Source organism: Rhinatrema bivittatum, chromosome 12 (genome assembly GCF_901001135.1).
Source record: "Rhinatrema bivittatum chromosome 12, aRhiBiv1.1, whole genome shotgun sequence".
In the NCBI taxonomy this organism is placed as follows: domain Eukaryota; kingdom Metazoa; phylum Chordata; class Amphibia; order Gymnophiona; family Rhinatrematidae; genus Rhinatrema; species Rhinatrema bivittatum.
This window is the reverse complement of record NC_042626.1, coordinates 4328533-4355064: the sequence shown is the minus strand read 5'-3', so window position 1 is coordinate 4355064 and position 26532 is coordinate 4328533. Positions and strand designations below refer to the sequence as shown.

General features: G+C 47.1%; 1 protein-coding gene across 1 annotated transcript; it reads right to left on the bottom strand.

Annotated features, from left to right (window-relative positions):
* Positions 1-677: 677 nt before the first annotated feature.
* On the bottom strand, positions 678-25762 carry MFSD4A (major facilitator superfamily domain containing 4A). Its single transcript, XM_029574286.1, has 10 exons — positions 25447-25762; positions 11279-11477; positions 8235-8474; positions 7516-7687; positions 6400-6515; positions 5901-6074; positions 5594-5741; positions 5116-5186; positions 3391-3511; positions 678-2217 (listed from the first exon to the last, which is right to left on the bottom strand). Exons 1-10 carry the CDS (start codon positions 25674-25676, stop codon positions 2162-2164), a joined length of 1527 nt encoding a protein of 508 aa, XP_029430146.1. The 5' UTR covers positions 25677-25762; the 3' UTR covers positions 678-2161.
* Between the last annotated feature and the right edge of the window lie 770 nt (positions 25763-26532).

Genomic DNA, 26532 nt, shown 5'->3' with positions numbered 1-26532 from the left:
CTTATGGACCCTGCTTCCGTGTGCTTTTCGGCTGTGTGCTGGCACTGCTTTCCAGCCCACCCACCTTCCCTGTTCTCTGGTTCTGGCTATGGGGGCCAAAATATGAAATCCCAAGCACTTGAGTGGCCGAATTGCTGATAAGCGGGGTTAGTGCCTGCGTTCCAGCTTACAGTGTGGCTGTAGCCGCTGCATCTCATTCTTGGGTGGAGGAAGAGGACGGCTAGGTGAAGGGATTTCTGTCAAACTACATGGAGATAAGTGACTTGCTGAAGGTCACAAAGAGGGGCAGTGGGATCTGAACCCTGAGCTTCCCTGGTTCTCAGCCCCCTGCTTTAACCACTAGCTTCCTCCTCAGGGCCCGTGCATAGGTTTTAATGATTCTGCTACAGCAACACACATCCTGTATCTAGATAGAGAGAGAGGCGTGCGGGCGTGGGAGAATTCAAGTCAACGGCAGCAGCTGCAGAGCCCCCATCTCCTTCAATGCAAGGCCTGCTGCCTCCACCACCTCTGTCCTGCCAGATAGAAAATCCCTGCCTACAGTTCATCCTGCTGTAGAAACTGTCATTGCATGGAGTTAGACAGTTACGAGTTTCCCAGTCACATCCTGGAACTTAAAACCAAATCCTGATGAAATGTACAAAGGAGTCACACAGAAGCTATAACAAAGTAGCCAGTGGTTATCAATTTAAATATATTTACAGAACTACTAAGAGCTAGACCAAACATCGTTTGGAGTCTGTTTTCAGGAAGGTTTTTCTTCAATTATTTGTCCATTACAAGAGAGGAAACATGACTGCATATCCTCTCTCGGGGGAGCCGATTTGGCTGAGAGGTGCTGTTATGTCTTGCTGGCAAATTGTCAATTTCTGAGGGAAGAGAGAATTGGCATGATGCCTGCTACACTTGTTTTCAGAAATCAGCTGAGGAAATGTGGGGTCCATCCTGCAAGAAAAGCCTTCCTTCGTGGCGAGGCAGTGCTGAACCCATGTCAGTTCTTGCTCTGTGCGACTCCCACTGACATCACACGGGCCAGGCTCCACGGCTGCTGACTTCAGCTCCTGCCACTTCCCCAAAATGGCAGCTCGCAGAGGTACAGAAATGGCCCGTGGAACAGGAGAAATGAAAAATGATTTTTCACTGGAGCATATGGAGGCCCTGCAGAGAACAGAAATGGAGGTAGCAGGGCCTGACCAGGGAGTGGGCATTGGGTAAGCTTTAGTGGTCTGCCTACACCCATTCCGGACCGTGCTAGATTAAATCCTGTATCCAATTAGATTTTTTTCTTATTTGTTCATTCTTGTTCCCTTTTGTTCCTCAATCAGTCAGACAGTGGGCGTGGGCATGGGGGTTTTGCACCTCAATCAGGCGAGGTTGCTGTGGGGCAGCTTTCAAGTTCCAGGTTGTGGGGCTCTCCCTGCTAAAATCAGGGAGGAGAAAGGTTTTCCGGTTACACCTCCTAGGGGCTCCCCTTGCATTATAACATGTGGCATGGAAAATCACCTTCCTTAGATATGGCAGACGCCACCTCCAAAGCGTGCGCATGTTACCAGTCCTCAGGGGCTTCAGGATACCCACGAGGAATATGCAGGAGAAAGATTTACATACAAGGAGGTACTGCATGCAAATCTTGCTCATGCATATTCATTTTCATGTCATTTATTAACATTTGATTTCCCACCAGCAACAAAGCAGGTTGCACTTAAAGTAAAATCATAAACAGAGAGAGAGCCATAGAGGACTACAAACATCATTACAATAAGCGCAGGTTGTAATGATGAACTTTCAGCTTTATCAATGTTCATTGAAATGTTCTCTAAACAATTACATTTCTTTTCTGAATCTCTGATTTAATAAGATAGGACTTGTTTTCTGAAACACAGATAACTTGATTCATGCTGGAAGTCCTTGAGGACCGAATTCCCGAAAGAATGGCCCAAAATATCCTGGCTCTGTGGGTCCCGAGGACTGGGTTCGGAACCAGGCTACTCTCTTCACCAGCTCCATATCCACAGCCGGTTTCCACACTCTGCAGCACTACCACCTAATAAGCGTAGCACTATAGTGAGAGGCCAGGGTGGGTGCAGGAAACGAGTGCTACTCCCACTGCAAGGTCTTCTTGCGCAGCGCCTCTCCGGCAGGCCATGGCCCGCAGTCCTCTCTACCTCTGGTAGGACAGGCTCCCTTCCTTCATTGCTGCTTGCTCGCCTGAGACCTCTGCAGAGGAAGGCACAGCCGCGGGTTAGTTCATGCAATTGCCTGCCTGCCTGCTTGGTTTTTATTTGCTCTCTGGCAGGATGTGGGGAAGGGAAGGGACAGAGGATTGGTGTAAAAATTCTCACTATGAACAGACAGGGAATGCAGCTGGCCCAGTTATTAGGTGGGCTGACAGGACAGCTCTGTTTCTAGTTGGACACATGCAGTTTGCAGGTTCTTCCTTCTTAGCACCCCTAGGTATGGAAATTTGTTTAACGAATGATCAAAGAGTGAGGGATTTCCTAAACTAAGATCCAGCACTTTTATTTTAAAAGCTAAAATCTAGTGGGGCGGATTTTAAAAGCCCTGCGCGTGTAAATCCTTCCGGATTTACGCGGCAGGGAGGGGGCGTGTCGGGGGTGTTCCCGAAATGACGCGGCGTTTCGGAAGTGGGGCCCCGGCGTTTCGGGGGCAGGCCCGGGGGCGTGGCGCCGGCCCGGGGGCGTGGTCGAGGCCTCCGGACCAGCCCCCGGGTCGGGTGACGGCGTGCCAGCAGCCCGCTGGCGTGCGCAGCTTTACGTCTGCTTTTAGCAGGCGTAAATCTGCCAACAAAGGTAAGGGGGGGGTTAGATAGGGCCGGGGGGGTGGGTTAGGTAGGGGAAGAAAGGGGAAGGTGGGGGGAGGGCGAAGGAAAGTTCCCTCCGAGGCCGCTCCGAAATCGGAGCGGCCTCGGAGGGAACAGGCAGCGCGCGCTGGGCTCGGCGCGCGCAGGGTGCACAAATGTGCACCCCCTTGCGTGCGCTGACCCCGGATTTTATAAGATACGCGTGGCTACGCACGTATCTTATAAAATCCAGCGTACTTTTGTTCGCGCACAAAAGTACGCGATTGCACAATTTTTTAAAATCTACCCCAGTATGTATTTGTTTATTTCATATTTGTATATTCTGCAAAATCCACTGAATCAATGCAGAGTGCACAGATACACTCATAAAAATAAAACGTAGAATGCAATCCATTCCCACTTTCAATCTAAAATATCTATTTCCAGTAAGCTTTCTGGTTTTCATGATTTAATTTACTGCGCCCTTTCCTCTGTCCAGTTTCAAGCAAGAGTTTCCTCTTTTTCTTTTATTGTTTAACCCAAGGTAGCTGGTGCAGGAAGCCCTGGAGAAAGCTGTGCCTTTCCCTTACCCGCTGAGGGCTTGCGATGCATCCTGTGGAACACCAGGAGGACAACGTAGAATGCAAAGGCCAGACACCCAAAGATTGTCCCACACACCAGGAAGCTGTGGCTGCCCTCCTGCTGGATAATCTGCCAGAAGGAAAGACAATAAATAGTGTGTGTGACTGAGGGGCAGGCAGTACTGAAACCAGGAGTATCAGAGCTCTCGGCCATTCGCATACAACTACATCAGAATTCAAGAAAGCATGGGACAAGCACAGGGGATCTGGGAAGGAGAGGAAGGGACTATAGAGTAGAGATGTGCATTCGTTTTTGCTGAATTGGAAAATTGCAACGAAATTGTCCAATTCGGCATGTTTCAGGGAGCCCGAAAAAAATCAGGATTTTCCTGTTTTTTCGCAAAAATTCGTTTTTCTGATTAGTGCGCACTAACGGGAGTCAGTGCGCGCTAACTCCCCGTTAGTGCGCGCTAAGTCCTGTTAGTGCGCACTAACAAAAACTAACAAAAACTAACAAAATCTAACGGTTTTTGTTAGTGCGCGCTAACAGGAGTTAGCGCGCACTAACGGGGAGTTAGCACGCACTAACTGGGAGTTAGCGCGCACTAACTAAAAATCGATTTTTCGCGAAAAAAAAGACCCGAACCGAAAAAAAAACGACATTTTCCATGGCGGCCGAAAAACGAAGAACGACACGAACACAAAAAACTATGCACATCTCTACTATAGAGCTGGGCAGGCTCATGAACCATCAGCTCTTGATCTGCTGTTAACTTCTGCTTCTATATCCCAATCATAGTCTCACTGCTTTAACTCTAAGCCTATTTGTTTTTATTTTGTGTCTTGTCTGAACTAAATAGTAAGCTCCCATGTGCAGGGACACCATTATGTATCCATATAGTGCTGTGTACATCTGGTGTGCATTATGCAAATCAGGATGATAATTTGCTGTAATTAGACAGCATCCCCTTCCCAGTGACGTCGCTGCCTAATTAATCAGAAACAAGATGCCCTTCTATTCCTAGCTTAAGATCTTTGTTTTAATATTTGCCTTTTTGGTTGATTTTTTTCATTTGCATGGCTCAGGCTAATCAAAAAATCAATTCTAATATCCCGCCAGGTTTTCTGAACTTTGGCGCACTTAAAAATCAACCAAGTAGTAGAATAAATGAGGATAATATAAATAAATGATGTCAGCAGTTGCATGATTTTCACCTCGGGGACTGCCTCTGCATTCAATGGTAATTTCTTCCTTCTGCCTGCCCCCCACACACAGGGTTTTAACCTGCAGAGCAGCTGTCAAGTCCATGAAAAGAAAGTCACGGCTGCAGTATTGGGGAGCTGGGTATGGTGTCTTGTGCACAAAATGGCAATGATGCATGTCTGAAAAAATCATTTTCATAAGTTGGCAGTCCTGGTGCGGTTCTGTGAACCCTAATTTATTCATTCTCTCTGGACTGGATTTTAAAATGAGATGAGATTCTGGTTGCAACCTGGGACTGCTCCCCTCGGAAAAGAAGAAATACCATGCAGAATAGCGGGCACCTGGAAAAAAAATCCCTTTTACGTGTACTACTTTTAGGTACATTTCTACTCTGAGTGTGCAAACGTTTCTGCGCCTCGTCACCTGGAGTCAATGTGAGGTCACAAGCCGCTGTCCTAGAAATCGTTTCTGATGCTGAGCAGTCTGGCAGCCCACTCGTAGGGTAGTAATGGACTCTCCGCTGTACTTACCGTTCCCACCATCATCTGGAGGACCATCTCCCCTATCCCTGCCCCGGTCACCAGCACCGTCGTGGCACAGCCTGGAGAGGGGAACAATCTGATGTTAGAGCCAAACTCCATGAAAGCAAGAAGCAGCCAAACCCCAACAGCCCATGGAAAAGTGGAAATCCCTCGCCCAGCTGGTAGCATTGCTTGGATTCAGCCAAAGAGCGTGAGGTGGAAACAGTTGAAAAAGAAATTGAGAATCGTGTAGATGATTTTTTTTTTCAAGTAATACAGTCCATGCAGCGCGTATAGATTTAAAAAATTCACTGGTCCCCCGACACGCCCCAACGAACGGCATGAAAGATTTATCAATGAAACTTGAAAGGACTGCTTCTGCCACGCCACGTGGCAGCCTCCTGGCACCCCCCAGGGCTCTTTCTCCTACAGCAATTTCCTCGGGCACGCCCTCCCCCCCCCCCCCCTTTTTAGTCATGGCTGCTACCTTTATAGTTAAGCACATCCTCCGTATAGGCTAGCATGCTGGGAAAGATGCTGCTGAGAAAGAGACCGAGCAGAGCTGTCCCCACAAACAGGAAGACGGTGCTGTAGGAGGTGAGCAGCAGGAGCAGGAACGTGAGCAGCACACCGCTCTGCAATGACAGGAGCCAGCATGGTCGGTCTGGGGAACTGCAAGAAATCATCTTCAACTTGTAATTCTCTCAGGGGAAGGCAATCTAACCACCCTGCCCATTGCCATCTCGCTCTTCCATCTCAAGCGTCTCGCTAGCAGCATGTGGACAAAGCCTTACCAGATTGATGAAGATCATGGTGGTGGCTTTCATCCAATAGGACAAGGGGACTGACAGCAGTCGGCCCAATGTGATAGAGGCCCAGAAGAGACTGGGCAGGTATCCGGCCTTCTTGTGCTCTATGGAGAGAGGCTTCTCCACAGCGTAGGTGTACACAAAGCCAGCATACTCGCCCTGTGTGGGAGGAAGCCGAAAACAGATTCATGCCCACAGATTTCTCAGGCAAAAAATGTGTTACTGAAAAGCAATCACCTAGAATACAAGGAACCATTAAAAGGATGAAGTGAAGCATAGAAACATAGAAACGACGGCAGAAGAAGACCAAATGGCCCATCCAGTCTGCCCAGCAAGCTTCCCTCAGAGGAAGAGCAGAGCGTTTGGCCTAGCAGACTCTCCCCAAACTTTGACAGGAAGAAGGGAGGCTCGGGTGCCGTGACATTGGAGGGGAACGTCCTGACGCAGGCATGCACAGCCCCAGCCCAGCAGACATGGCTCTTACCACAATGCCATCGCTCATGAACAGAACCAGCGCTCCAGTGACATGAATGGCAAAGTACGAGAAGGAAGCCCCTTGAAAGTTTTTACTCTGGAGGCAGCTAAAGAGCTCATCGTGACCTGAAATAATAAAAAAAAAAAAGACAATTTGGCAAGTGCTTGCATTTCCTAGCTGCCATTCGTGGGAATTTGTAGCAGGGATAGGAATATTGTTTGCCAGGCTGGGGCTCGGACCTCCTGCCGTACCCCAGAAAAGCAGAAAGTGGAACTGGAGCGAAAGCGGCTCCAGGAAGATCAGGAGTGAATGCTTCTGCGTTTAAAGTATTGGGCCTAGCAATAGCATCAGCCGCGCTTTTTAGAGTTCCTACAGCAATTTTATTTAAGCAACGATGGGTCCTGTACTTTTGTCATCATTTTCCTGTGATTGGTTTCAAACTGAAAAAGTCCTGAGTGGCCAAACAGATGGATAAAGCGACAGTAAAAGCCAGAAAGCTGCGTGGCTGCATAGGGAGAGGAAGGGTCAGCAGAAAAGGGAGGTGACATTGCCCCTGTACAGGTCCCTGGTGAGACCTCACTGGGAATACTGAGTACAATTTTGGAGACCCCACCTTCAGAAGGAGAGAAACAGGACGGAGCCGGTCCAGAGGGAGGTCACTAAAATGGTCAGTGGTCTTTGTTCTAAAGCATATGGGAAGGACTTAAAGATCATAACATGTACTCCCTAGAGGAAAGGAGAGATATGAGAGAGACCTTCCATGCACAGGAGCTGAGCCTCTTTCAAGGATAGGAGGCTGTGGAACGAGGGGTCATGAAATGAGGGTGAAAGGGGGTAGGTTCAGGAGTAATCTTAGGACATCTTTCTTTACAGAGAGGGTGGTGGGTGCATGGAAGTGGTAGAGACAATGACAGTATCTGAATGTAAGAGAGCATGAAATAAGTGCAGGGATTTCTGAGGGAGTGGAAGGGACTGCAGAGCTGAATCAGTTGGTGTGGATGGGCAGACTAGATAGGCCATGCGGTCTTTTTCTGCTGTCGTGTTTCTATATGGGAATTTTAAATAAAGACGGCCTCAAATTCAGTGCTGATTTAGGAGCCTGCGGCTCATCACCATCTTGCTTACTGCTTGCTGTGGGTCCTGCTGTCTGAGTGCTGTGGTGCTCCTCCGCTTTTTCAGCCACATGCGTTTCCATAGCCAACTCGTCTGCTCTGAGGAGAGAGCTGCCCTTCCTAGCACAGCCAGGTACCATCCCTTCCTTGTACAAGAGCAGGAACACCGCAATAGGCACTGGCAGCTGGAGAAGTAACAAGAGAGTGGATTTTCGGTCTGAGGCTAGTGAGACAATGATGCACTTTTCTGGAGCCTCACCATAAACCTGTAATCATTGCAAAATGCCTTCTCCTTGGTCTGGAGGAAATGCTTCTAGTGGTGAGTAGAAACTTCGGGCCTAGTCAATGCTTGCTCTTTCAAAATGAAAACGTTAATTAGAGCACCAGTTAGTGCTGATTCTGAAAGTGGCTTTTAAGGATGGTGACATGGCCAAATCATGTTCTATAGGTGGCAAATGAGCATTAGTACTAACAATTGCACTATGTTTTCTTACATCCCTGGCATGAGGAGTACATGGTAGCATTGTGTGTGCTGCCGCACAGGGATTAGCAGCCTCAGTCCTGCTGGAGAGAACTGGGATCAGAAAGGTTGATAGTGCAGACCTTGCAATGTCTTTACAGAAAGGGAAAGGTCTGAGGGAAGCGTAAAACAAGAGAATGGAGCCATAATAACTGGAGACAGGTGAAAGGGAAAATGTGGGAAGTCGCAGAGGCTGCACCTGTGGCACTTACATTGATCAACGCCATAATCCAGAAGGCATAGGACACTCTGGTGATCACCAGCCCCGTCATGGGCAGTTCGTAATGGGACAGGTTCCTGGGGTGGTGGGCGACCAGAGAGTTGCGGATGTGCTCAAGGCTGCTGCTGGTGTTGGCTGTGCCGTTGGACTGGATGCAGTTGGTTTCGGACAGGAACGGATCTGCTATCAGTGGACTCAGCAAGGCGCCAAAGCCCACAAAGAAATGGAGAGCCTAAGAGGAAATATGAAGCAAAGCAAGACCTGTAGAAATCCACATACGAGACAATCCCTTCTCAGGAGAGACAAACAGGTCAGTGTCCAGTGAAAAGTGAAGTGCCGACCCTCTCCTGCATGTTCAGTGCATGTCTTGTGTGTGTAAGTCCTGCTGAATGGATTGTGCTCTCTCTGCCCAGACTGCACCCAATGTGCCACGTAAACCCGTGCCCCATTCGTGCCTCTCTTTCTCAGGTAAGGTTTGTGCACACAAAATTTGAGCAGTCAGAGGGGAGAATATTCAACGCTCAATTTCTGTGCGTGCAGCTCTTAAAAGTTACACACAAAAAAGCTATCAATGTTGACCTCTTGGGCTGTTACATTTACTATGGAAAATTGTTAGAACCTGGAATTAAGGAGGACTTTTAGGCTGGATTTGAATAAGGCCAGAGAGAGAATGCAGTGCAGCAGTTATTTATTTATTTATTTTATTTTAACTCTTTTCTATACCGAACATTCATGAACCGTATCATATCATGTCGGTTTACAGGGAACAAGGGGGATATAACTTAACAAACCAATTTAACCAAGAAGCAAAGTTACTTTAAAACAGGGTAACATGAACTTGGGGGCGGGGGCTAGGTTAGCCAGAGATAAAGGACAGAAGTTTACTTAACAGGCGGAGGTTAGGCGGGGTGCCTAGCCGACCATCTAGCGGGTCTGAGTAGATGGCATTTGCAGGGTTTAGAAAGTTAAGGGAAGGCCTGAAGGAATAGCCAAGTCTTGAGTTTTTTTTCGAAAAGTTCAGGAAGTCTATGCCAAGTGTGTAGTGCAGCCAGGTGGAAAGCCCAGAGACTGGAGCTGGTGATAGAGGAGTCGGACATAGACAGGAGTGAGTTCACAAAGAGGTGTGTAGGGAGAGGTAATGAAGAACTGCAGAATGAATACACTTGTAGGTGAGTAAAAGAAGATTGAACTTATGTTGGAACAGATAGAGAGGGGTTGTATACAGTAAGTGGGGTGATATTGGCAGAAGATAAGTTGTGTGCTGCTGAATTCTGCATAGACTATAGTGAAGACAGATGGTTCAGTGGGAGATCTATGACAAGCTGGCTGCAATAATTTTAAGTGTGAGGTGGATTTTGTTGATATTATATAAAATGTAACACATTTTAGCAGTATTTTGTAGGGATGTGCAGCAGGGTCGGATACGTTCGATTCGGTATTCGTATTCGTCAGGACCCAAATCCGTTACATCCGTTTTCGGGGGACCCCGATTCGTTCATTAGTTACATATGGTATTCATTTCCCATTAAAGTTAAAAAAAACCCCCATCCCAACCCTTTAAATTTAATTAACTACAACCCCCCACCCTCCTGACCCCCCCAAGACTTGCCAAAAGTCCCTGGTGGTCCAGCAGGGGTCCTGGAGCGATCTCCTGCACTCGGACCATCGGCTGCCGGTATTCAAAATGGCGCCGATAGCCTTTGCCCCTGTGACATAGTAAGGGGGTCAGGAGGGTGGGGGTTTTATTCGTTAGTGATACGTTGCATTCGTGGGGGTTCGCCATACGTTTCGGAACCCCATGAATGCAATGAATAGAGACCTATAAGTTGCGGATTGCACATTCGTTCAAAACGAATGCACATCCCTAGTATTTTGGATGTGTGTAGAGAGAGGAATTGAAGATGACCCCAAGGTTACAGACTGAGGGGACCAGGAAGATGTCAGTGTTACTACAGCAATAGAGAGAGGAAGGAGGAAAGATAACCCATTCTGTTTAGGCCATGTTAAGGTGCAATGGGACATCCAGGTGGCAATACCAGTCAAGCAGGCTGAGATCTGGGACAGGATTCCTGGTGAAATCTTTTGTGTAGCTCTGGGAGTCAGCATAAAGATGTTACTGAAAGGCTTGGGAGGACATCAGAGCAAGGAGGGAACAAATATAATGGGAGGAAAAGAAGATCCAAAGACAGTCCTGAGACACAGCAATGATAAGGGGAATGGAACAGCTCCCCTATGAGGAAAGACTAAAGAGGTTAGGACTTTTCAGCTTGGAGAAGAGACGACTGAGGGGGGATATGATAGAGGTGTTTAAAATCATGAGAGGTCTAGAACGGGTAGATGTGAATCGGTTATTTACTCTTTCGGATAGTAGAAAGACTAGGGGGCACTCCATGAAGTTAGCATGGGGCACATTTAAAACTAATCGGAGAAAGTTCTTTTTTACTCAACGCACAATTAAACTCTGGAATTTGTTGCCAGAGGATGTGGTTAGTGCAGTTAGTATAGCTGTGTTTAAAAAAGGATTGGATAAGTTCTTGGAGGAGAAGTCCATTACCTGCTATTAAGTTCACTTAGAGAATAGCCACTGCCATTAGCAATGGTAACATGGAATAGACTTAGTGTTTGGGGAATTGCCAGGTTCTTATGGCCTGGATTGGCCACTGTTGGAAATAGGATGCTGGGCTTAATGGACCCTTGGTCTGACCCAGTATGGCATTTTCTTATGTTCTTATGATAGTGGGATAGCAGTGGAAGAGGATCCACTGGAGCGTACATTAAAAGCGTGATGAGAGAGGTAAGAAGAAAACCAAGATAGAAAGAGTCATGAAATGAAGTGAGGACAGACTAGATGATGATCAACAGTGTCATTTAGATGCAGTGGAGGTTGTTGTCTCTTGTGTTGCGAGACCATGAAGAATAAACTGAAGAGACATAATGTTACATTCTCCTTTTCTGTAGAGATGTGTAGTTTAATTTCAGAAGGCTTTGATGGGGAAAGGGTAGGTGCACCCTGTCCAACGTGGGGCAGCTGCTTACCTGCAGGAAAATGGCAGAGTCCTTCTGGTAGATCTCAACCAACTTCATGTTGGAGATGGTATCGATGCATCCCATTGCCAGCCCAGCCATCGCCATGACAATTGCCAGCAACACCACATTGTGACAGAAAGGGATGATGGAAAAGACCAGCGAAATTGCCAAAGCTGAGATGAAGAGGACAAGGAGGGACTGCTTCACCCTGAACCAGAGAAGAGGAAGACAAAGGGCCACTGCATGATAAAACACATTGCATTTTATTTATCCATGTGCTAGCACTGCCGAATCCTAGAATTTAACCTGAGATGTACTAAATTCAATGGGTGTTTGGGTGCGGGTATTCTGCTCCACAGCTCCGATTCGCTTTCCCTGCTCCGAGAGATTCTGCGCTGCCAGCCCTGTGGTAGTAAAACTAAAATTCCTACTCGAGTGAGGACAGAACTCTTTACAGGGCAGTTTTTCCATATGTTTTGCTTTTTTTTTTCTTCTTGATTAATTTTTATTCAGACGATGCCTATTACAACAGTCAGCATACGGTATACTGATTAACAATAAAAAGAACAAGAGCAATATGGAGCAGTATAAGTGCCTTAGTACAGCACTGACATATATAAATATTCTCAAAAAGCTGTTAGAATCAGATTCATTGTTCTTTTTTCTCTTTATCAACGAGAAGTATTCCTCCTTGTATGTGCTTTTTGTCCGTATGCATTAGCCTCTTAATCCAGCATCACTTGGAAAATATTGTGAGCTCCGCCCCATGCAAATATTTTCCAAGCGAGTCTGATAGCTCTCAAATGCATCTTTCAGCATCTTTGAAATGAGACAACTCTAATGTTTAGAATGAGGAGCTCAGAGCACATTGTTTGTATAACTCTGGTGGCTTGTTAGTCTCTCTTTCTCTGCCATCCTGAGCTCCTCTAGAACCTGACACTGCACAGCGTTTCGGCGGACAATGCTGCCTGCTTCAGGGGCTCGAGAGTGTTTTCGTGGAACTGACAATAGTCTTAAATCACCTGCATAATTATACAAACAATATGCTCTGAGCGCCTGACTCTAAACCTTGGAGTTACCTCATTTCAAAGACGTTGAAAGATGCATTTGAGAGCTATCAATTCAAACCTCAATTAATAGGGTACTTAGGATCTTCATGCTTGCTATTTGTAATTGTATTTATGGGAAAAAGAAGGGCAAACTAGAATTTAATAATACTCTAGACCGAGCCCACGCAAGCCTGGTGCCTTCCCCATACACTTCTGCATCTCTAATAGGTGCAGTAAGACGGTCCTGGAAAATCCCCTTCTAACATTTTCAGCCCCAGGCTGTGGACTGTTTAATGTCTTAAAAATGGATGGAAAGCTGTCTTCTATATCTCAAGCTGCCCCGGTCATCTCAGATTCCTGAGATGACCGACCTTTGGCCTTTTGCTAGCCCTGTTTCCTTTCTTGAAGAGCTTGAGGTTGATTTTAAAAGCATTGCTTGTGCAAAAATGCCCCCACACACGTGTATTTGAGCCGCACCCGAGTGCAGATTTAAAAAAGCTGTAAAAATTACACTCGTATGTACCCATGCACGTGTGAAAAACAAGCTGACGGAAAAGGGGCATGGCCTTTCCATGGCAGGTTTGACAGCCGACGCTCAATTTTGCCGGCGTCGGTTCTCAAGCCCGATAACAGCCACGGGTTCGGAAACCGGACGCTGGCAAAATTGAGCGTCCTGTTTTCAACCTGCGGGCCGCAGGCACATTTTAAATTTTTTTTTTTAATTTAAAATTTTTTTTTATTTTCGGGACCTCCGACTTAATATCGCCATGATATTAAGTCGGAGGGTGTACAGAAAAGCAGTTTTTACTGCTTTTCTGTGCACTTTCCCGGCGCCGGCAGAAATTAACGCCGACCTTTGGGTAGGCGCTAATTTCTGAAAGTAAAATGTGCGGCTTGGCTGCACATTTTACTTACTGGATCCCGCGCACATACCTAATAGGGCCATCAAGATGCATTTGCATGTTGCGAGCGCTATTAGTTTCGGGGGGGGTTTGGCCACGTGTTTTCGATGCACTATTACCCCTTACTGAATAAGGGGTAAAAATAGCGCGTGGAAAACGCGCGGCCAAATGTGGGCTAACAGTGCGCGCCACCGGAGCGCACTTTACTGTATCGGCCCGCCAGTTAGCAGTGAGCCAGCCGTGAATTTGCTAAAAGACATCTGGAATGCTATCACACTTATTGAATCTTCTTTCTAATTCTCTTGCACAGCTTTGTCAATTTTCATCTGCCATTTCTAAAAATTAACAGAGGTAGATAAAAGACTGGGACAAACTGAGACCGATTTGGGTGCCCCAGCTGGGACAATGACCAATATACAATCTTCGTTAGCTTCAGGAATTAAAGACAATTTGTGACTGCATTATAACTGTGAAATGTTAGAAAATAGGCTGAGATCAAAGATTTTACGTTTGTTACATTTTCCCGAAACCCGCTTATTATCTGGGGTTGAGCTCTTTAAAAAATATTCTGCGGATATTTTACAGTTTTCTCCTGACAAACTCTTTCTTTTATCAAATTCCTATTATGTGCCTGACAAAAAAAGAGAAGCCGGAATGGTAAATGGAGCCATGGATGGATTGGCGTCCGTTAATAGTTCTGATGTCTCTTTATTCTTGCCAACCTCGAATGATAACGTAGCAACCAGGTCACTTTTGTGTCTGCTAGTGATAGGGATTTATTTCTTCAGCAATATTTTAAATGTAAGAGCTCTTTACTTTGTGCTCACACTGTCTCAAGAGAGCCATAAGCTAAAAGAAAGCCATTTCTGGGTTTGAAATCTCGAGTGCTTTTTTCTTAAAATGCCCCTGTAAAATGTTTGGTAGAATTTCTGGAGAATACATATATATTTCTGGATCCTGTTCACTTAGAAATTTGTATTTCTGCCAAAACGTCTTGAATGCTTTGGTTTCTGATTTAGATGGTACCAGGAACGTTTGTTACTGCTCGCATTATACGGACTTGTTCTTTTGCAGATTGGTTGTTATTTGTAAGTTTTTTTCCTTTGTATTAATACTTAAAATGCTTTGTTTTATATCACGAAATTTTGATTAAAACTGAATAAATATAAAATTAAAACTGAGATGTCCGCATAACTTTACTGCTGCTCCTCGAGTCTGCAGGGTGAGGGGTCTGGATCAATTGGGTGGCGTGCAGGGTGAAGAATGAAAGGCTCTGAAAGACCTCGCTATTGGAAATCTGGGAATGTGCATCGCATGAGCAGCTTTTCAGATTTGTTGACGTATGCGTGTAAAAGCCGACGAGTCCCAGCTGTGCTTGAGGAACCTCTTAAACTTAGATGCATACTTACGTCTGGTACGCGTGCAAGTGCACGAACGATTAAAAATTCCAACAGATCTTTGCTCGCGTGTCAATATGTGTATAAGAACATGCCATACTGGGTCAGACCAAGGGTCCATCAAGCCCAGCATCCTGTTTCCAACAGTGGCCAAAACCAGGCCATAAGAACCTGGCAAGTACCCAAAAACTAAGTCTAGTCCATGTTACCGTTGCTAGTAATAGAGGTGGTTATTATCTAAGTCAACTTAATTAATAGCAGGTAATGGACTTCTCCTCCAAGAACTTATCCAATCCTTTTTTAAACACAGCTACACTAACTGCACTAACCACATCCTCTGGCAACAAATTCCAGAGTTTAATTGTGCGTTGAGTGAAGAACTTTCTCTGATTAGTTTTAAATGTGCCCAATGCTAACTTCATGGAGTGTGGGCACACATGTGCTCATTTTTCAATTATCCTGCTTGTGTTTAAAAACATTCTGTGATTTTCTAGCTCTTTGAAACAATAAACTATTTACCACGTCTCGGGCTTGATCCCATGCTTGTTTGTCTTCTGTGGCTAATGTGTCTGCAGGCTGAGCTTGGGCAGGTTTCAGCATTTCACTCCTCTGTGGTCAGACTCTACTACAGGTCAAAGGGCACAGGGATGCAAGAGACAAATAAAACTGGAGGTTCCACAAGGAATGCTATGGAGTTTTGCCTTTCAGGGGTGTCAGAACCTTCTCCTGTGAAACCCTCAGGAAATGCACAGGGATGAAGGCGTCTGATTGGCCGATCCGAAGTTTATCCGGCAGTACTGACTTTGATTGGGAGCTGGCTTGACCACATGTGGCTGGGAAGTGACAGCCACGGTCACTGCACCACATCCCACGCTGCTTGCAGAAAGGGATGAACTTGGTATTTCCTCAGAAATCCCTTGTCAGAGAGATGTCCAAGGTCACTGCCAAGTGATTAAAGATGTATTCCAACCTGACAAAATCAACAGGCAGGTGAGCCAAAATCATCCACTGTTGAATATTTGTGCGATTAAGCAAGGTATCACTTATTCCCAACATTCTGTTGAACCCCTTAACTAATACTGTTGTTGATGGGTTAACATAGTGCTCCTTTCCTACCCTTGAGAGACTGTAAAACATGTTATAGTGCAATATTCCTGGGGAACACTCTGGCCCTGGGTGCTACAGTGAGGTATTCCTGGGGATCACTCTGGCACTGGGGTGCTATAGTGGGGTATTCCTGGGGATCACTCTGGCACTGGGGTGCTATAGTGGGGTATTCCTGGGGATCACTCTGGCACTGGGGTGCTATAGTGGGGTATTCCCGGGGAGCACTCTGGCCCTGGGGTGCTATAGTGAGGTATTCCTGGGGATCAGTCTGGCCCTGGGGTGCTATAGTGGGGTATTCCTGGGGAACACTCTGGCCCTGGGGTGCTATAGTGAGGTATTCCTGGGGATCAGTCTGGCCCTGGGGTGCTACAGTGGGGTATTCCCGGGGAGCACTCTGGCCCTGGGGTGCTATAGTGGGGTATTCCTGGGGATCACTCTGGCACTGGGGTGCTATAGTGGGGTATTCCCGGGGAGCACTCTGGCCCTGGGGTGCTATAGTGAGGTATTCCTGGGGAGCACTCTGGCCCTGGGGTGCTATAGTGGGGTATTCCTGGGGAACACTCTGGCCCTGGGGTGCTATAGTGAGGTATTCCTGGGGATCAGTCTGGCCCTGGGGTGCTACAGTGGGGTATTCCCGGGGAGCACTCTGGCCCTGGGGTGCTATAGTGGGGTATTCCTGGGGATCACTCTGGCACTGGGGTGCTATAGTGGGGTATTCCTGGGGAACACTCTGGCCCTGGGTGCTACAGTGAGGTATTCCTGGGGAGCACTCTGGCCCTGGGTGCTACAGTGAGGTATTCCTGGGGAACACTCTGGCCCTGGGTGCTACAGTGAGGTATTTCTGGGGATCACTCTGGCACTGGGGTGCTATAGTGGGGTATTCCCGGGGAGCACTCTGGCCCTGGGGTGCTATAGTGAGGTATACCTGGGGATCAGTCTGGCCCTGGGGTGCTATAGTGGGGTATTCCTGGGGAGCACTCTGGCCCTGGGGTGCTATAGTGGGGTATTCCTGGGGAACACTCTGGCCCTGGGGTGCTATAGTGAGGTATTCCTGGGGATCAGTCTGGCCCTGGGGTGCTATAGTGGGGTATTCCCGGGGAGCACTCTGGCCCTGGGGTGCTATAGTGGGGTATTCCTGGGGATCACTCTGGCACTGGGGTGCTATAGTGGGGTATTCCTGGGGAACACTCTGGCCCTAGGTGCTACAGTGAGGTATTCCTGGGGAGCACTCTGGCCCTGGGTGCTACAGTGAGGTATTCCTGGGGAACACTCTGGCCCTGGGTGCTACAGTGAGGTATTCCTGGGGAACACTCTGGCCCTGGGGTGCTACAGTGAGGTATTCCTGGGGAACACTCTGGCCCTGGGTGCTACAGTGGGGTGTTCTGGGTGGATGCTCTTGATTTGGTGTAGTCATACTCAGAAAGGCAGGTTTAAGCAATTCTAGTAGAAGTAAATGCAAGATTTTAGGTTGCACCTGTGCTGCTCGGCTCACGCATGTCTGCAGCAAAGTGTTTTTGTCTCCCAGCATGCACAGGGCCTGCTGCACTGATGATGATGCTTCAGCATGGCCACGGGTAGTGGGGGAGAGATGCAGTCGCTGCTGTGTACGCTGGTAATTCCCACCCACCCCCAGGAAGGTCACGGGGCGCCTGAGCCAGTCATGGCTCATTAATCACAGACCTGGCCAGCAGTCATCTCCTCTCTCATTACTTTGCCTTTCGCTGTTAGCACCAGATTTAAATTTGTTCTGTCTCATTTCACCCGAACGACTTGTTCATGTGCAATGCAACTGATAAACTTCTGCCCCAAATCCCATTCGCGGTACACGTGTCCCATTTCAGAAGGGGCTGGGTGGGCTGGAGTCGCAGCCACATTCCCTGTTCTGTGTATATTTAGAGAGCTTGAATTATTGAATAAATGGTGCGTCACACATAATGAGACAACGGGGCGCATGAAGGAACCCAGCCAGCGGACCCACAAGTCACGGCACAGGCCATTCTGTGCTCTTCTGCCAGCCGTCCACGGGGCGAGCCCAGGGCCACTGGTGAATTCCGGCCAGGCCGGAGTGAAGGCAACCGAGGGAGCATGAGCTGGCACCTTTGGGCCTAACTCCAAAAGTTAGGAGCCGAAACCCTTTGGAAACGGACCCCCTGTTCCTGGGGAAACCCGTGCAAGTGGCGGGGTGATGCGAAAGGGCCGTGGTTTTTGTCTCACATTTCCTTGCTGCTGCCACCAGAGAAGAGATGTGGCAGCGGGGTTTGATTTAGACGCTCTGATGCCGGTGGCAGTGTCGAAATCCAGGCCTGTGCGTTGCAAGATATTTTTCTGCCTTTAGGTGAGAGCCTTCAGATGCCCTCAAAGACTGTGTATGAGGACAGATTAACTTGTTTGTTTTTTGATACAAACTGTTCATTCCCTTTTGTCTAGCTGTAGGATGTTTACCTTTCTGCTAGAAAGAGCTCTGGGCCCATTTGCCCAATCTTGAAACATGAGTGCAGATCACCACTGTCCTGGGGAGGGAATGGGGAGCTTCAGCCAACCTGGACTCCTGGAAGACCCTGGGCACTGAAGGCAAAGAAGCTTGAAAGGAGAGAGGATCAGCCACAAAGAAGTGAGGAGCGTAACGTGGGTCTCCGACAGTCCCCCCTGGCAGTTTTTACATTCTGATCTTGATTAGCAGTAAATCGTTTCTTGGGAATACTGGACAGTCCTAGTTTTCTAACTTTAATCTTTGTCTCAGGCACATAAAGCCCCTTCTGTAGTCAGCATGAAGTGAACAGCGCAGGAGGAGATACTAAAGAAATGGCTTTCCTGCTTGGAGCTTTGTATGAAACGTACAAGATGACAGGAGCTAAGATTTGCATTGCCCGTCAGCTTAGGTTCGGAAATAATTTACCTGCTGTGTGGTAAGCAGCTAAGGGCCTTTCTGGATGTGGGACCGTCTCAACACGAGTGTGTGATGAGAGGGAAGCACGAGCCTCGGCTGCTTTTCACGTGTATTTATAACCCGGAGCACAGCACTCCTGTTCTACTTCCACTGTGCCTTTTTTTTTTTTTAAGATGATGTGACCAGAACTGTACCCAGTACTCAAGGTGAGATCGCACCATGGACTGATACAGAGGCAATATAACATTCTCTGTTTTATTCTTCATTCCTTTTTGGATCATTCTTTGCTTTCTCAATTGCCACTGCACACTGAGCAAAGGATTTCAAGGTATTCCCAAGGTCCTTTTCTTGGATAGTGGCTCCTATCGTGAAATCCAGCATTGTGTGAGGATTATTTTCCCCTACATGCATCACTATGCACTTTTCCATATTAAATTTCACTTATGCACTCCCTGTAGTTCCTCACAATCTATTGCTGTTTTAACAACTGAATAATTTCATGTCATCTGTAAATCTGATCACCTCACTCGTTGTTCCTTTTTTTCAGATTATTTATGAATATGTTAAATAGCATAGATCCCAGTACTGACGCCTGTGGTTCTCCACTAATGACTTTTCTCCATGTGGAAATCTGTTTTCTGTCTTTTAACCAGTTATCAGTCTCAAAAAGTACATTGCCTCCTATCCCATGGCTTTTTAATATCCTGCAGAGTCTCTGTGTTCCCTCAATGCATAATTGAACTCTGCAATTTGTTGCCAGAGGATGTGGTGAAAGTTGTTAGTGTAGCTGTGTTTAAAAAAAGGTTTGGACAAGTTCCTGGAGAGTTTCAGAAATCCACGGCTAATTCTTGGGATAAGCAGCTTGGAATCTCTCTACCCCTCGGGATCCTGCCAGGTTCTTGTGACTTGGATTGGCCACTGTTGGAAACAGGACACTGGGCTTGAAGGACCCTCAGTCTGACCCAGCATGGCAAGTTTTATGTATTTATGTACTAACGACCTTTCGCCATTTGGAAAAGTGACCATTTAGTCCTAACCTCCATTTCCTGTCTTTTTTTTTTACTTTTTATTTATGCAATTTCAAATTACATGCATCAAAATAAACTTGAAAAAAGAAAAGCACAAGCTGATATACAATTTAAAAAAAATGAAAAAATATATCCAATAGAACATAAACAAATTAATAATCAGCTATAAGTCAAGTCCAGAATGTGAGGAATACCAAGATCCCAATCTAATAAGAAAACCAAACACTTATATAATAAAAAAGAAAACCAGAACAGCTAACCCCTGGGCAATCAGATAGCAAAGAAGGCAAATTCATACCTGTACTGGATCTGTAGGTGCAGGGCTGGGAGCATCCGAAGGTACAAATTTGTCAGTAGGAAAAAAAGTAAGTGGGCTAGTTCAAAAAAAGACATAGATAGTACCGGTATTATTCTATTTAATGCAACATTTGCAGGGGAACCTGAGGAAAGACTGAGCCCCCAGCTGCAAAGCCCCAGGAGTGCTTCCTGGGCTTTGGAGCTGATCGTGCCTCATCTGGAAATGCCATGGCCTTCCATTGTAAGAAAGTCCCAACCCCATGTCTAAAATACATCCCAGTCTCTGTCAGAGCGCAGCAGTGCGGAGGGCTTAGCAGTGACATTCAAGGAGCTGTGGGAGATAGGAAGCCGTCTCGTTTAGTGGGCAGCAAATAATAAATCCTAGCAATAGGTGCCCTGAAACCAAAGGCACACAGGGAAAATCACTAAATGCAACTTCCTACAGATCAAAGAATTTTCCAAACTCTTAGAAAGAAATTATTATCTTTAAGCAAACTTTCTTGCAAAGCCTTTACACGAGTCACATTAGCTTAGACTTCAGATTCCTGAGAATCCATTTCATCCTTAGAATTCTCTAAGGCCAAATGCGAGATTCCAGATTCGTGGATTTCTGATATGAAGGTGAAGCATTCCCCAAAGCCAGATGGACTGAAGGGGAAATACAGCTGAAGCTCTCCCGTGGAAAGGTCTGACCAGCCACAGAAACAATGTCCTCCTCATGTGCATCAGCACCACCAGTCAGCGCCTCCCCCAGCCAAGGCGTTCTTACCGCCAGACCAAGAGATGCCAGCGAGCCGGGGGGAGACGGGGGGTCAGCTTTCTCTCCAAGGAGGCTCCACTGTCAGCAGCGCTGCACCCTGGGTAACACGGGCATCCATGGGTCCACGCAGAGCTGCAGGGGAGCTGCCTGTCATCATCTTGGATTCCAGTTACCAGTCCACAACAGGACACTGCCTCCAATCCCATAACCTCTCATTTTCCGGGAGAGTCTTCTGAAAATCCAAATGCACTGTATCAACCTGCTCCCCCTTCATGCACAAGCTTATTCACGCCTCAAAAGAAGGTCGGGCCAGTAAATATTCCTGATTCTAGTACAGGTCCAAAACCATGGAACTTTCTGCCTAAATCTATTAGTCTGCTGAATGATTTTGTATCATTCAGGATGATTGTTAAAATCTGGTTATTTGAAATAGCTTTTAAGGGTTGAATTTTTTTAAAGATGGACATGTTTTAGTAGTCTGTGATTGCAGATTTGATCTTATTGTTCTGGTTAAGATACAACTTTGGGCTCCTTTTCTTAGATTTGTCTACATCTCTGCTATATTTTTCATTAAACTTCTTTATTTTGATTGTGCTTTATGATCATTCAGTTTTGTTAGGGTCTGAGTATTTTGTATAGAAAAGCGGGTGATAAATAAGGTGCTTGATCAGATCTACACTATCGTTCCCTTCAAGGACCAGCTTGCACGGTGGGCAGAGCAGTGGTACTTTACATACCAGTTATTTGCCCTGCCCGTACCAGACACATATGCGGGTAAGTTTTCAAAGGTTTAACTGAAATCTGAGCAGGAAAAGCAAGTTACAGAGGCAGAATGGCTGAAGCTCTAGAAATGGATTTTCAGCTGCATTAAAGGAGCATTTCGGAGGCATGGTTGAAAAGGACACGTGTACATTTCATTTCAAAGAATGACATCATTTAAAGTACTTGAAGACTTCTCCTGTTACATGGCTTTATTTCATTGTAATGCTCTAGTTTTATTCCACGTTTGGCGACATCACAATGAACCACAGGGAAGAGCCTGCTTGCTGGCTGCTTTTTGGGTCTGACAGGCGGTACACCTGGGGTTAAACATTCTGTAGCCGCAACAGCGCAAAAGGGACTATGAAATCTTGTCAGAGGCCGTGAAACAAAGTCTGAATAGAAAGCACTGTCTGTCCCAAGAAATATAAGTCAGATATTTGCCCAAAGGGAGGAACCAGGATGTCAGCTTTGGAGCTAAAAGAGCTATTCTTTAACCTGACATGGAACAATGATTTTTTAAAGCTGTTACATTGTTGATAGATTCATCATCATTATTAAACACCAGTGGTTCTGAACCCAGTCCTCAGGACCCACCCAGCCAGTCAGGGTTTCAGGATATCCACAATGAATATGCAGGAGATCGATTTGCATACAATGGAGGCAGTGCACATTCACTGAGAGGGAGACCTGGGCTCAGATGAACTTTCTAGCTGCAGTACAGGGAATGTCTAGGTCAAGACATGGAGAGGTCTTCATTCTCCAAAAGAAAACAATATGGAAAAATGACCTTTTTATTTGTGCACTAGAAGTCCTGGTATTTCAAGTTACGCAACTTTTCAGACTGCCATAGCTGAAAGCCTTTTTAGAAGGAAGTGAGAGACAGAGGCGGATAGTCTACGGTGTGATGAAAGACATCATACACAGAGAAGAAAGTCACTTCAAAAAATGGCCTGCTCTTCCTTTCATGATCTGAGAAATGTCCTGGAGTTTAGGCAGAGGCTACAATGACTATTTCTGGTGCTTACATTACATTCTTTGCTGCTTGTGTAGTGGCAGAATGTGTCACATCCATCCCATGCCGCGACTGCATGCACCCAGGGATGGATTTAAAATGTAGCTGCTTCTAGGCACTTTTGGTGTTTTCACTCCCCCATCTTCTGTAAGGGTCTATTACAGGGTAGCAGAGGGTGGTTCTCCCCTGAAGGACAGCCTGCCGCCCAAGGCAGGCCCATACAGTGCTCAGCGTTGAGTGCTCGCTTTCCTAACGCGTGCCCAGCCACCTCTCCCGGGCTCGCGATACAATATTTAAATAAGGGATTACACTAATAGGGAGACACTAGGGATGCTCAATTTTACAAGCACCTCTTTCCTCACCTGTGCACAGCTAGGTGCTAGGAAATGGACGCTCAAAAATTAACACTTACTTTGGGCTGGCATTCATTTCTGAGCGCTAAAATGTGCGGATCGGGCACACTTTTTTTTTTTTTTATCCAAGGCAAATAGCTAATAGCCTCATCAACATACATTTGCATGTAATGAGTAGTGTTAGTTTTGGGGAGGTTGGACGCACGTTTTGGACGCACTAAACCCCTAATGGTGTAAGGAGTTGTGGATGCGTGTCCAAAACGCGCGTCCAGCCGCAGGTTAAACAGTGCGCTCGGCTGAGCGCAGTGTACTGTATCGGCCTGATAATGAGTGCCTATTGACAAATCCACTTTATCGGCGGCCATTTTCATTTCTGGCAGACGGCCGAGTTTACCGGCGTTGGTCTTCATAACCGGCAGCCGCGGCGGGTTGCATCAGCAAGGAGGCGCTAAGGTTGCACAAGCGACCCTAGCGCCTCCTTCCTAGCATGACCCCCTAATTTACATATTGCATGGTGCCCCTCTTGCAGGCGCCATGTGTGCATTAAGAAAGCGGGCGCTGAAAAGTCAGCGCCCGCTTTCCGTGAAGATTATTGCATCGGCCCCTATGGATGGCCAGCACGAGTTTATTGGTGGCCATTTTCATTACTGGCAGACGGCCGGTTATGAAAACAGACGCCGAGTTTACCGGCGTCAGTCTTCATAACTCGGCGGTCTGCCGAGTTATTTTATTTTATATTTTTAACTTTAAAAAAGAAGTACAGAAAAGGCAGGCATTAATATCTGAGCAATAACTGTGCATCTGAGATGTGGAGAAAAGGATTTGCATCCACAAAAAAGCAGGGGAGTAGCTTGCTTGTTATGGCGGTTACTACCCCAAACCAAATAAGCCTGATACTTCACTTTCAATGCATATTCAGCATAGCTCTCTACTTCAACGGCAGGGGGATGAAGAAAAGAGGATTTATATTCAGACAACCAACAAGCATGGGAGTAGCTTGCTTATTACGGCGGTTACTACCCCTAACCAATTAGCTAGATACTTCACTTAGATGCAGCTCCAGTACTGCTGTCTGCATCGATGGTGGGGGTGGAAGGGAATTAGAACCAAAAAGTTACTTATAAGAGCCAAGAGTAACAGATAAGTATGAAAACAAACAAGTGTGAAAGTTTGCTGGGCAGACTGGATGGGCGTTTGGTCTTCTTCTGCCGTCACTTCTATGTTTCTATGTTTCACATTTATCTTTTTGCATTTGGAGTGAATGAGTAATAGTAATAACTCATTCACTCCGCATTGGATGCTGTTAAATAGGCACTAATCCCCTATTGCATTAGGGGGTGGATTAGCGCCTATTTAACCCACGTCGGACAGCGGGTTAAGCAGTGCAGAGTGCACTGTATTGCATCGGCACCTTAATGTCTTCTGAAGCTTCCCCATATCCAGTCCCATTTCAGTTTTGACACAATAACGCCAGATCAGCTATGTCACGGATCTGCCTGCACCAGAAATTCAGGCAAGGAAGAATTTCCAAAAAGTGGCTATTGTGAACCTAGCAGCGAGAAGCAATTGAGCCTCCAACGGGCAATGTTTAGCGTGCACAGTCCCACCCATAGTTCCCTCTAAGCTGAGCGTGTGAGTGAATGCTCATACGTTTCGGAGCATCGCTCACAGGTTTTACATGCACGCTCACATACATTGTTCTTTGTGCTATGTACAGAAATGCAACACTAATATTGGTGCTCAAAAATTGTTGCTTTAAAAACATTGTTGCTCACACATAAAAGAATTTGCATACATCTAGTCACTCCTTGGTCCCCACTTCCCGAGCAACCCTAGTTGTGGCAATAAGTATATGGGGACATTCAGTCAGGTTTTCAGGAAGAGAGTCAATATATACAAATATATTTCATAAGAACATAAGCTTTGCATTGGACCAGATCATGGTCCAATGCAAAGCTTTGGACCATGATCTGGTCCAATGCAAAGCTTTGGACCATGATCTGGTCCAATGCAAGAAGAGAGATGCTGAGCCCAGCATCTCTCTTCTAACAGTGACCAGTTCAGGTGGCAAGTACCCAGTTGATCCCATGCATATTCATTGTAGTTACAGGACTAGATATTTCTTTTCTTTCTTTATAATTTATATGCCACCTTTCCAAAGAATTTGCCCAAGGCAGCTGACATCCATCCAAGACAATTGACCTGCTGCCGAAAAGTTAACAGGGCCAGCTGAAAGGGAGCTTGTCCTCTGTCCAATGGCGATTTTACATCTGGGCAGACTTTTTACACTCTTGGAAATGTTGCAGAAGCAGGTCTGAGGATGGTATTGAATGGAGGGGGTCCTGGAGGAGACAGACAGCCCCTGGGCTCCTGGTCACATGCAGCCATGCACACACCTCAGCATCCTACCCTTAAATCTTACAATAATACAAGGTGAATAGCAAGTTTGCCGCATATTTTGGGACTGACCTGTGCAGTATTTCTGGTGAAAGATAAAGCAATGCAAGTTTTTTTCTTGCTAGAGTTTCGGCATTAATTGACAGAGAGAGAGCGCGAGAGTAAAGTGTCAGGATGAGGAAGAAGGGAGAGAGCTACAGGTGTGTTGAGTTTGCAAGTGCCTTACGTCCTCTTGAAGAGCCCTCCAAAGCAGCTGCCCAGCAGGAGACAGAACTGCTGGGAGAAGAAAACCCAGGTGATCTGCTGCAGGGAGCTCTGGGTCTGACAGCGGAGGTCCAGGAGCGTGGGTCCCAGGAAGGCGATGCACAGCCCGAAGCTGAAGAAAACGCTCCAGTAAGTCAGGGTGGGCTGCAGGTTCTTCTTAAACAGGGCAAGCACCCGCTCATCCAGCCACATCCTGAGCTGGGGCTCCCCGGGGAGCCACGCGCGCGCAGAGAGCCCGGCAAGTGCTGCGGAGGGGGAGCGCGGAGCGGCGCTGCCTGCGGTCAGAGCGAGGGGGCGTGGCCGGGGCCCCGCCCAGGGGGCGGGCACCGCGCCCCGCCCCGCCCCCGAGAGCGGCAGCCGGCGCCAGAGGAAGGGAGGGCGATGGCACAATAAAGCGCGCAAAGCCAAGCGATCGCGCAGGACGCTGCCATGCCAAGGGCGAAAGGTTGGACATTGTGGCGAGAGGAGATCCGAGCTGCATTCGGAGAGCGCCCCAGCCTGATGTGTTGCCTGCACCCTGAGCTCCAGTAGGAGGCGCTCTTGGACCCATTGCAAATACCGAGGCCAGCATTAGTGGTAAATTTGAGAGTCGGAGGTGGTGCCCGCTCTCCCTGCTGGAGATTTTCAGTTTATTGCACTAGCACCCGGGTCTCCCGCATCTCAAGCCATCTCCACCCTCTTGTAACATTCAGTAGGAATCGGCCTGTGGAGATAGAGGGGCCGATGCAATAAGACGCGCGTTAGAAACGGGTGCTCGTATGTGAATGAGGGGCTGCGCTGGGGAGGAATTGTGCATCCCTAGTGCTCAAGTGCATCGGCGCCCAGAACTGCAGTGGGCACTAAACCCCAGCGTCTCTTTTTATCCTGCTCCTGGCCGAGGTTGCTGGACGCCCATAGCTGAGCACCAGTGCTGTGTCCAGGATGGGGTTTTTTAAATCGAGCCCATATACTTTTATTTACCGCAAGCAGTAAATGTAAGGGTCACAAGGATACTGACCAGGAGGACCCTCCGATGAAGCCTTGACTGGCGGATTGACTTAACGCTGCC

What these genes read in the sequence shown, in the direction of transcription:
- MFSD4A (XM_029574286.1), bottom strand. Translation starts at nt 25,676, where the DNA reads ATGTGGCTGGATGAGCGGGTGCTTGCCCTGTTTAAGAAGAACCTGCAG. An exon ending in AGCAGGACCCACAGCAAGCA is followed by an intron (nt 6,516 to 7,515) that starts GTAAGCAAGATG and finishes TTATTATTTCAG; the next exon opens with GTCACGATGAGCTCTTTAGC. An exon ending in GGATGTGCTTAACTATAAAG is followed by an intron (nt 5,187 to 5,593) that starts GTAGCAGCCATG and finishes TCCCCTCTCCAG; the next exon opens with GCTGTGCCACGACGGTGCTG.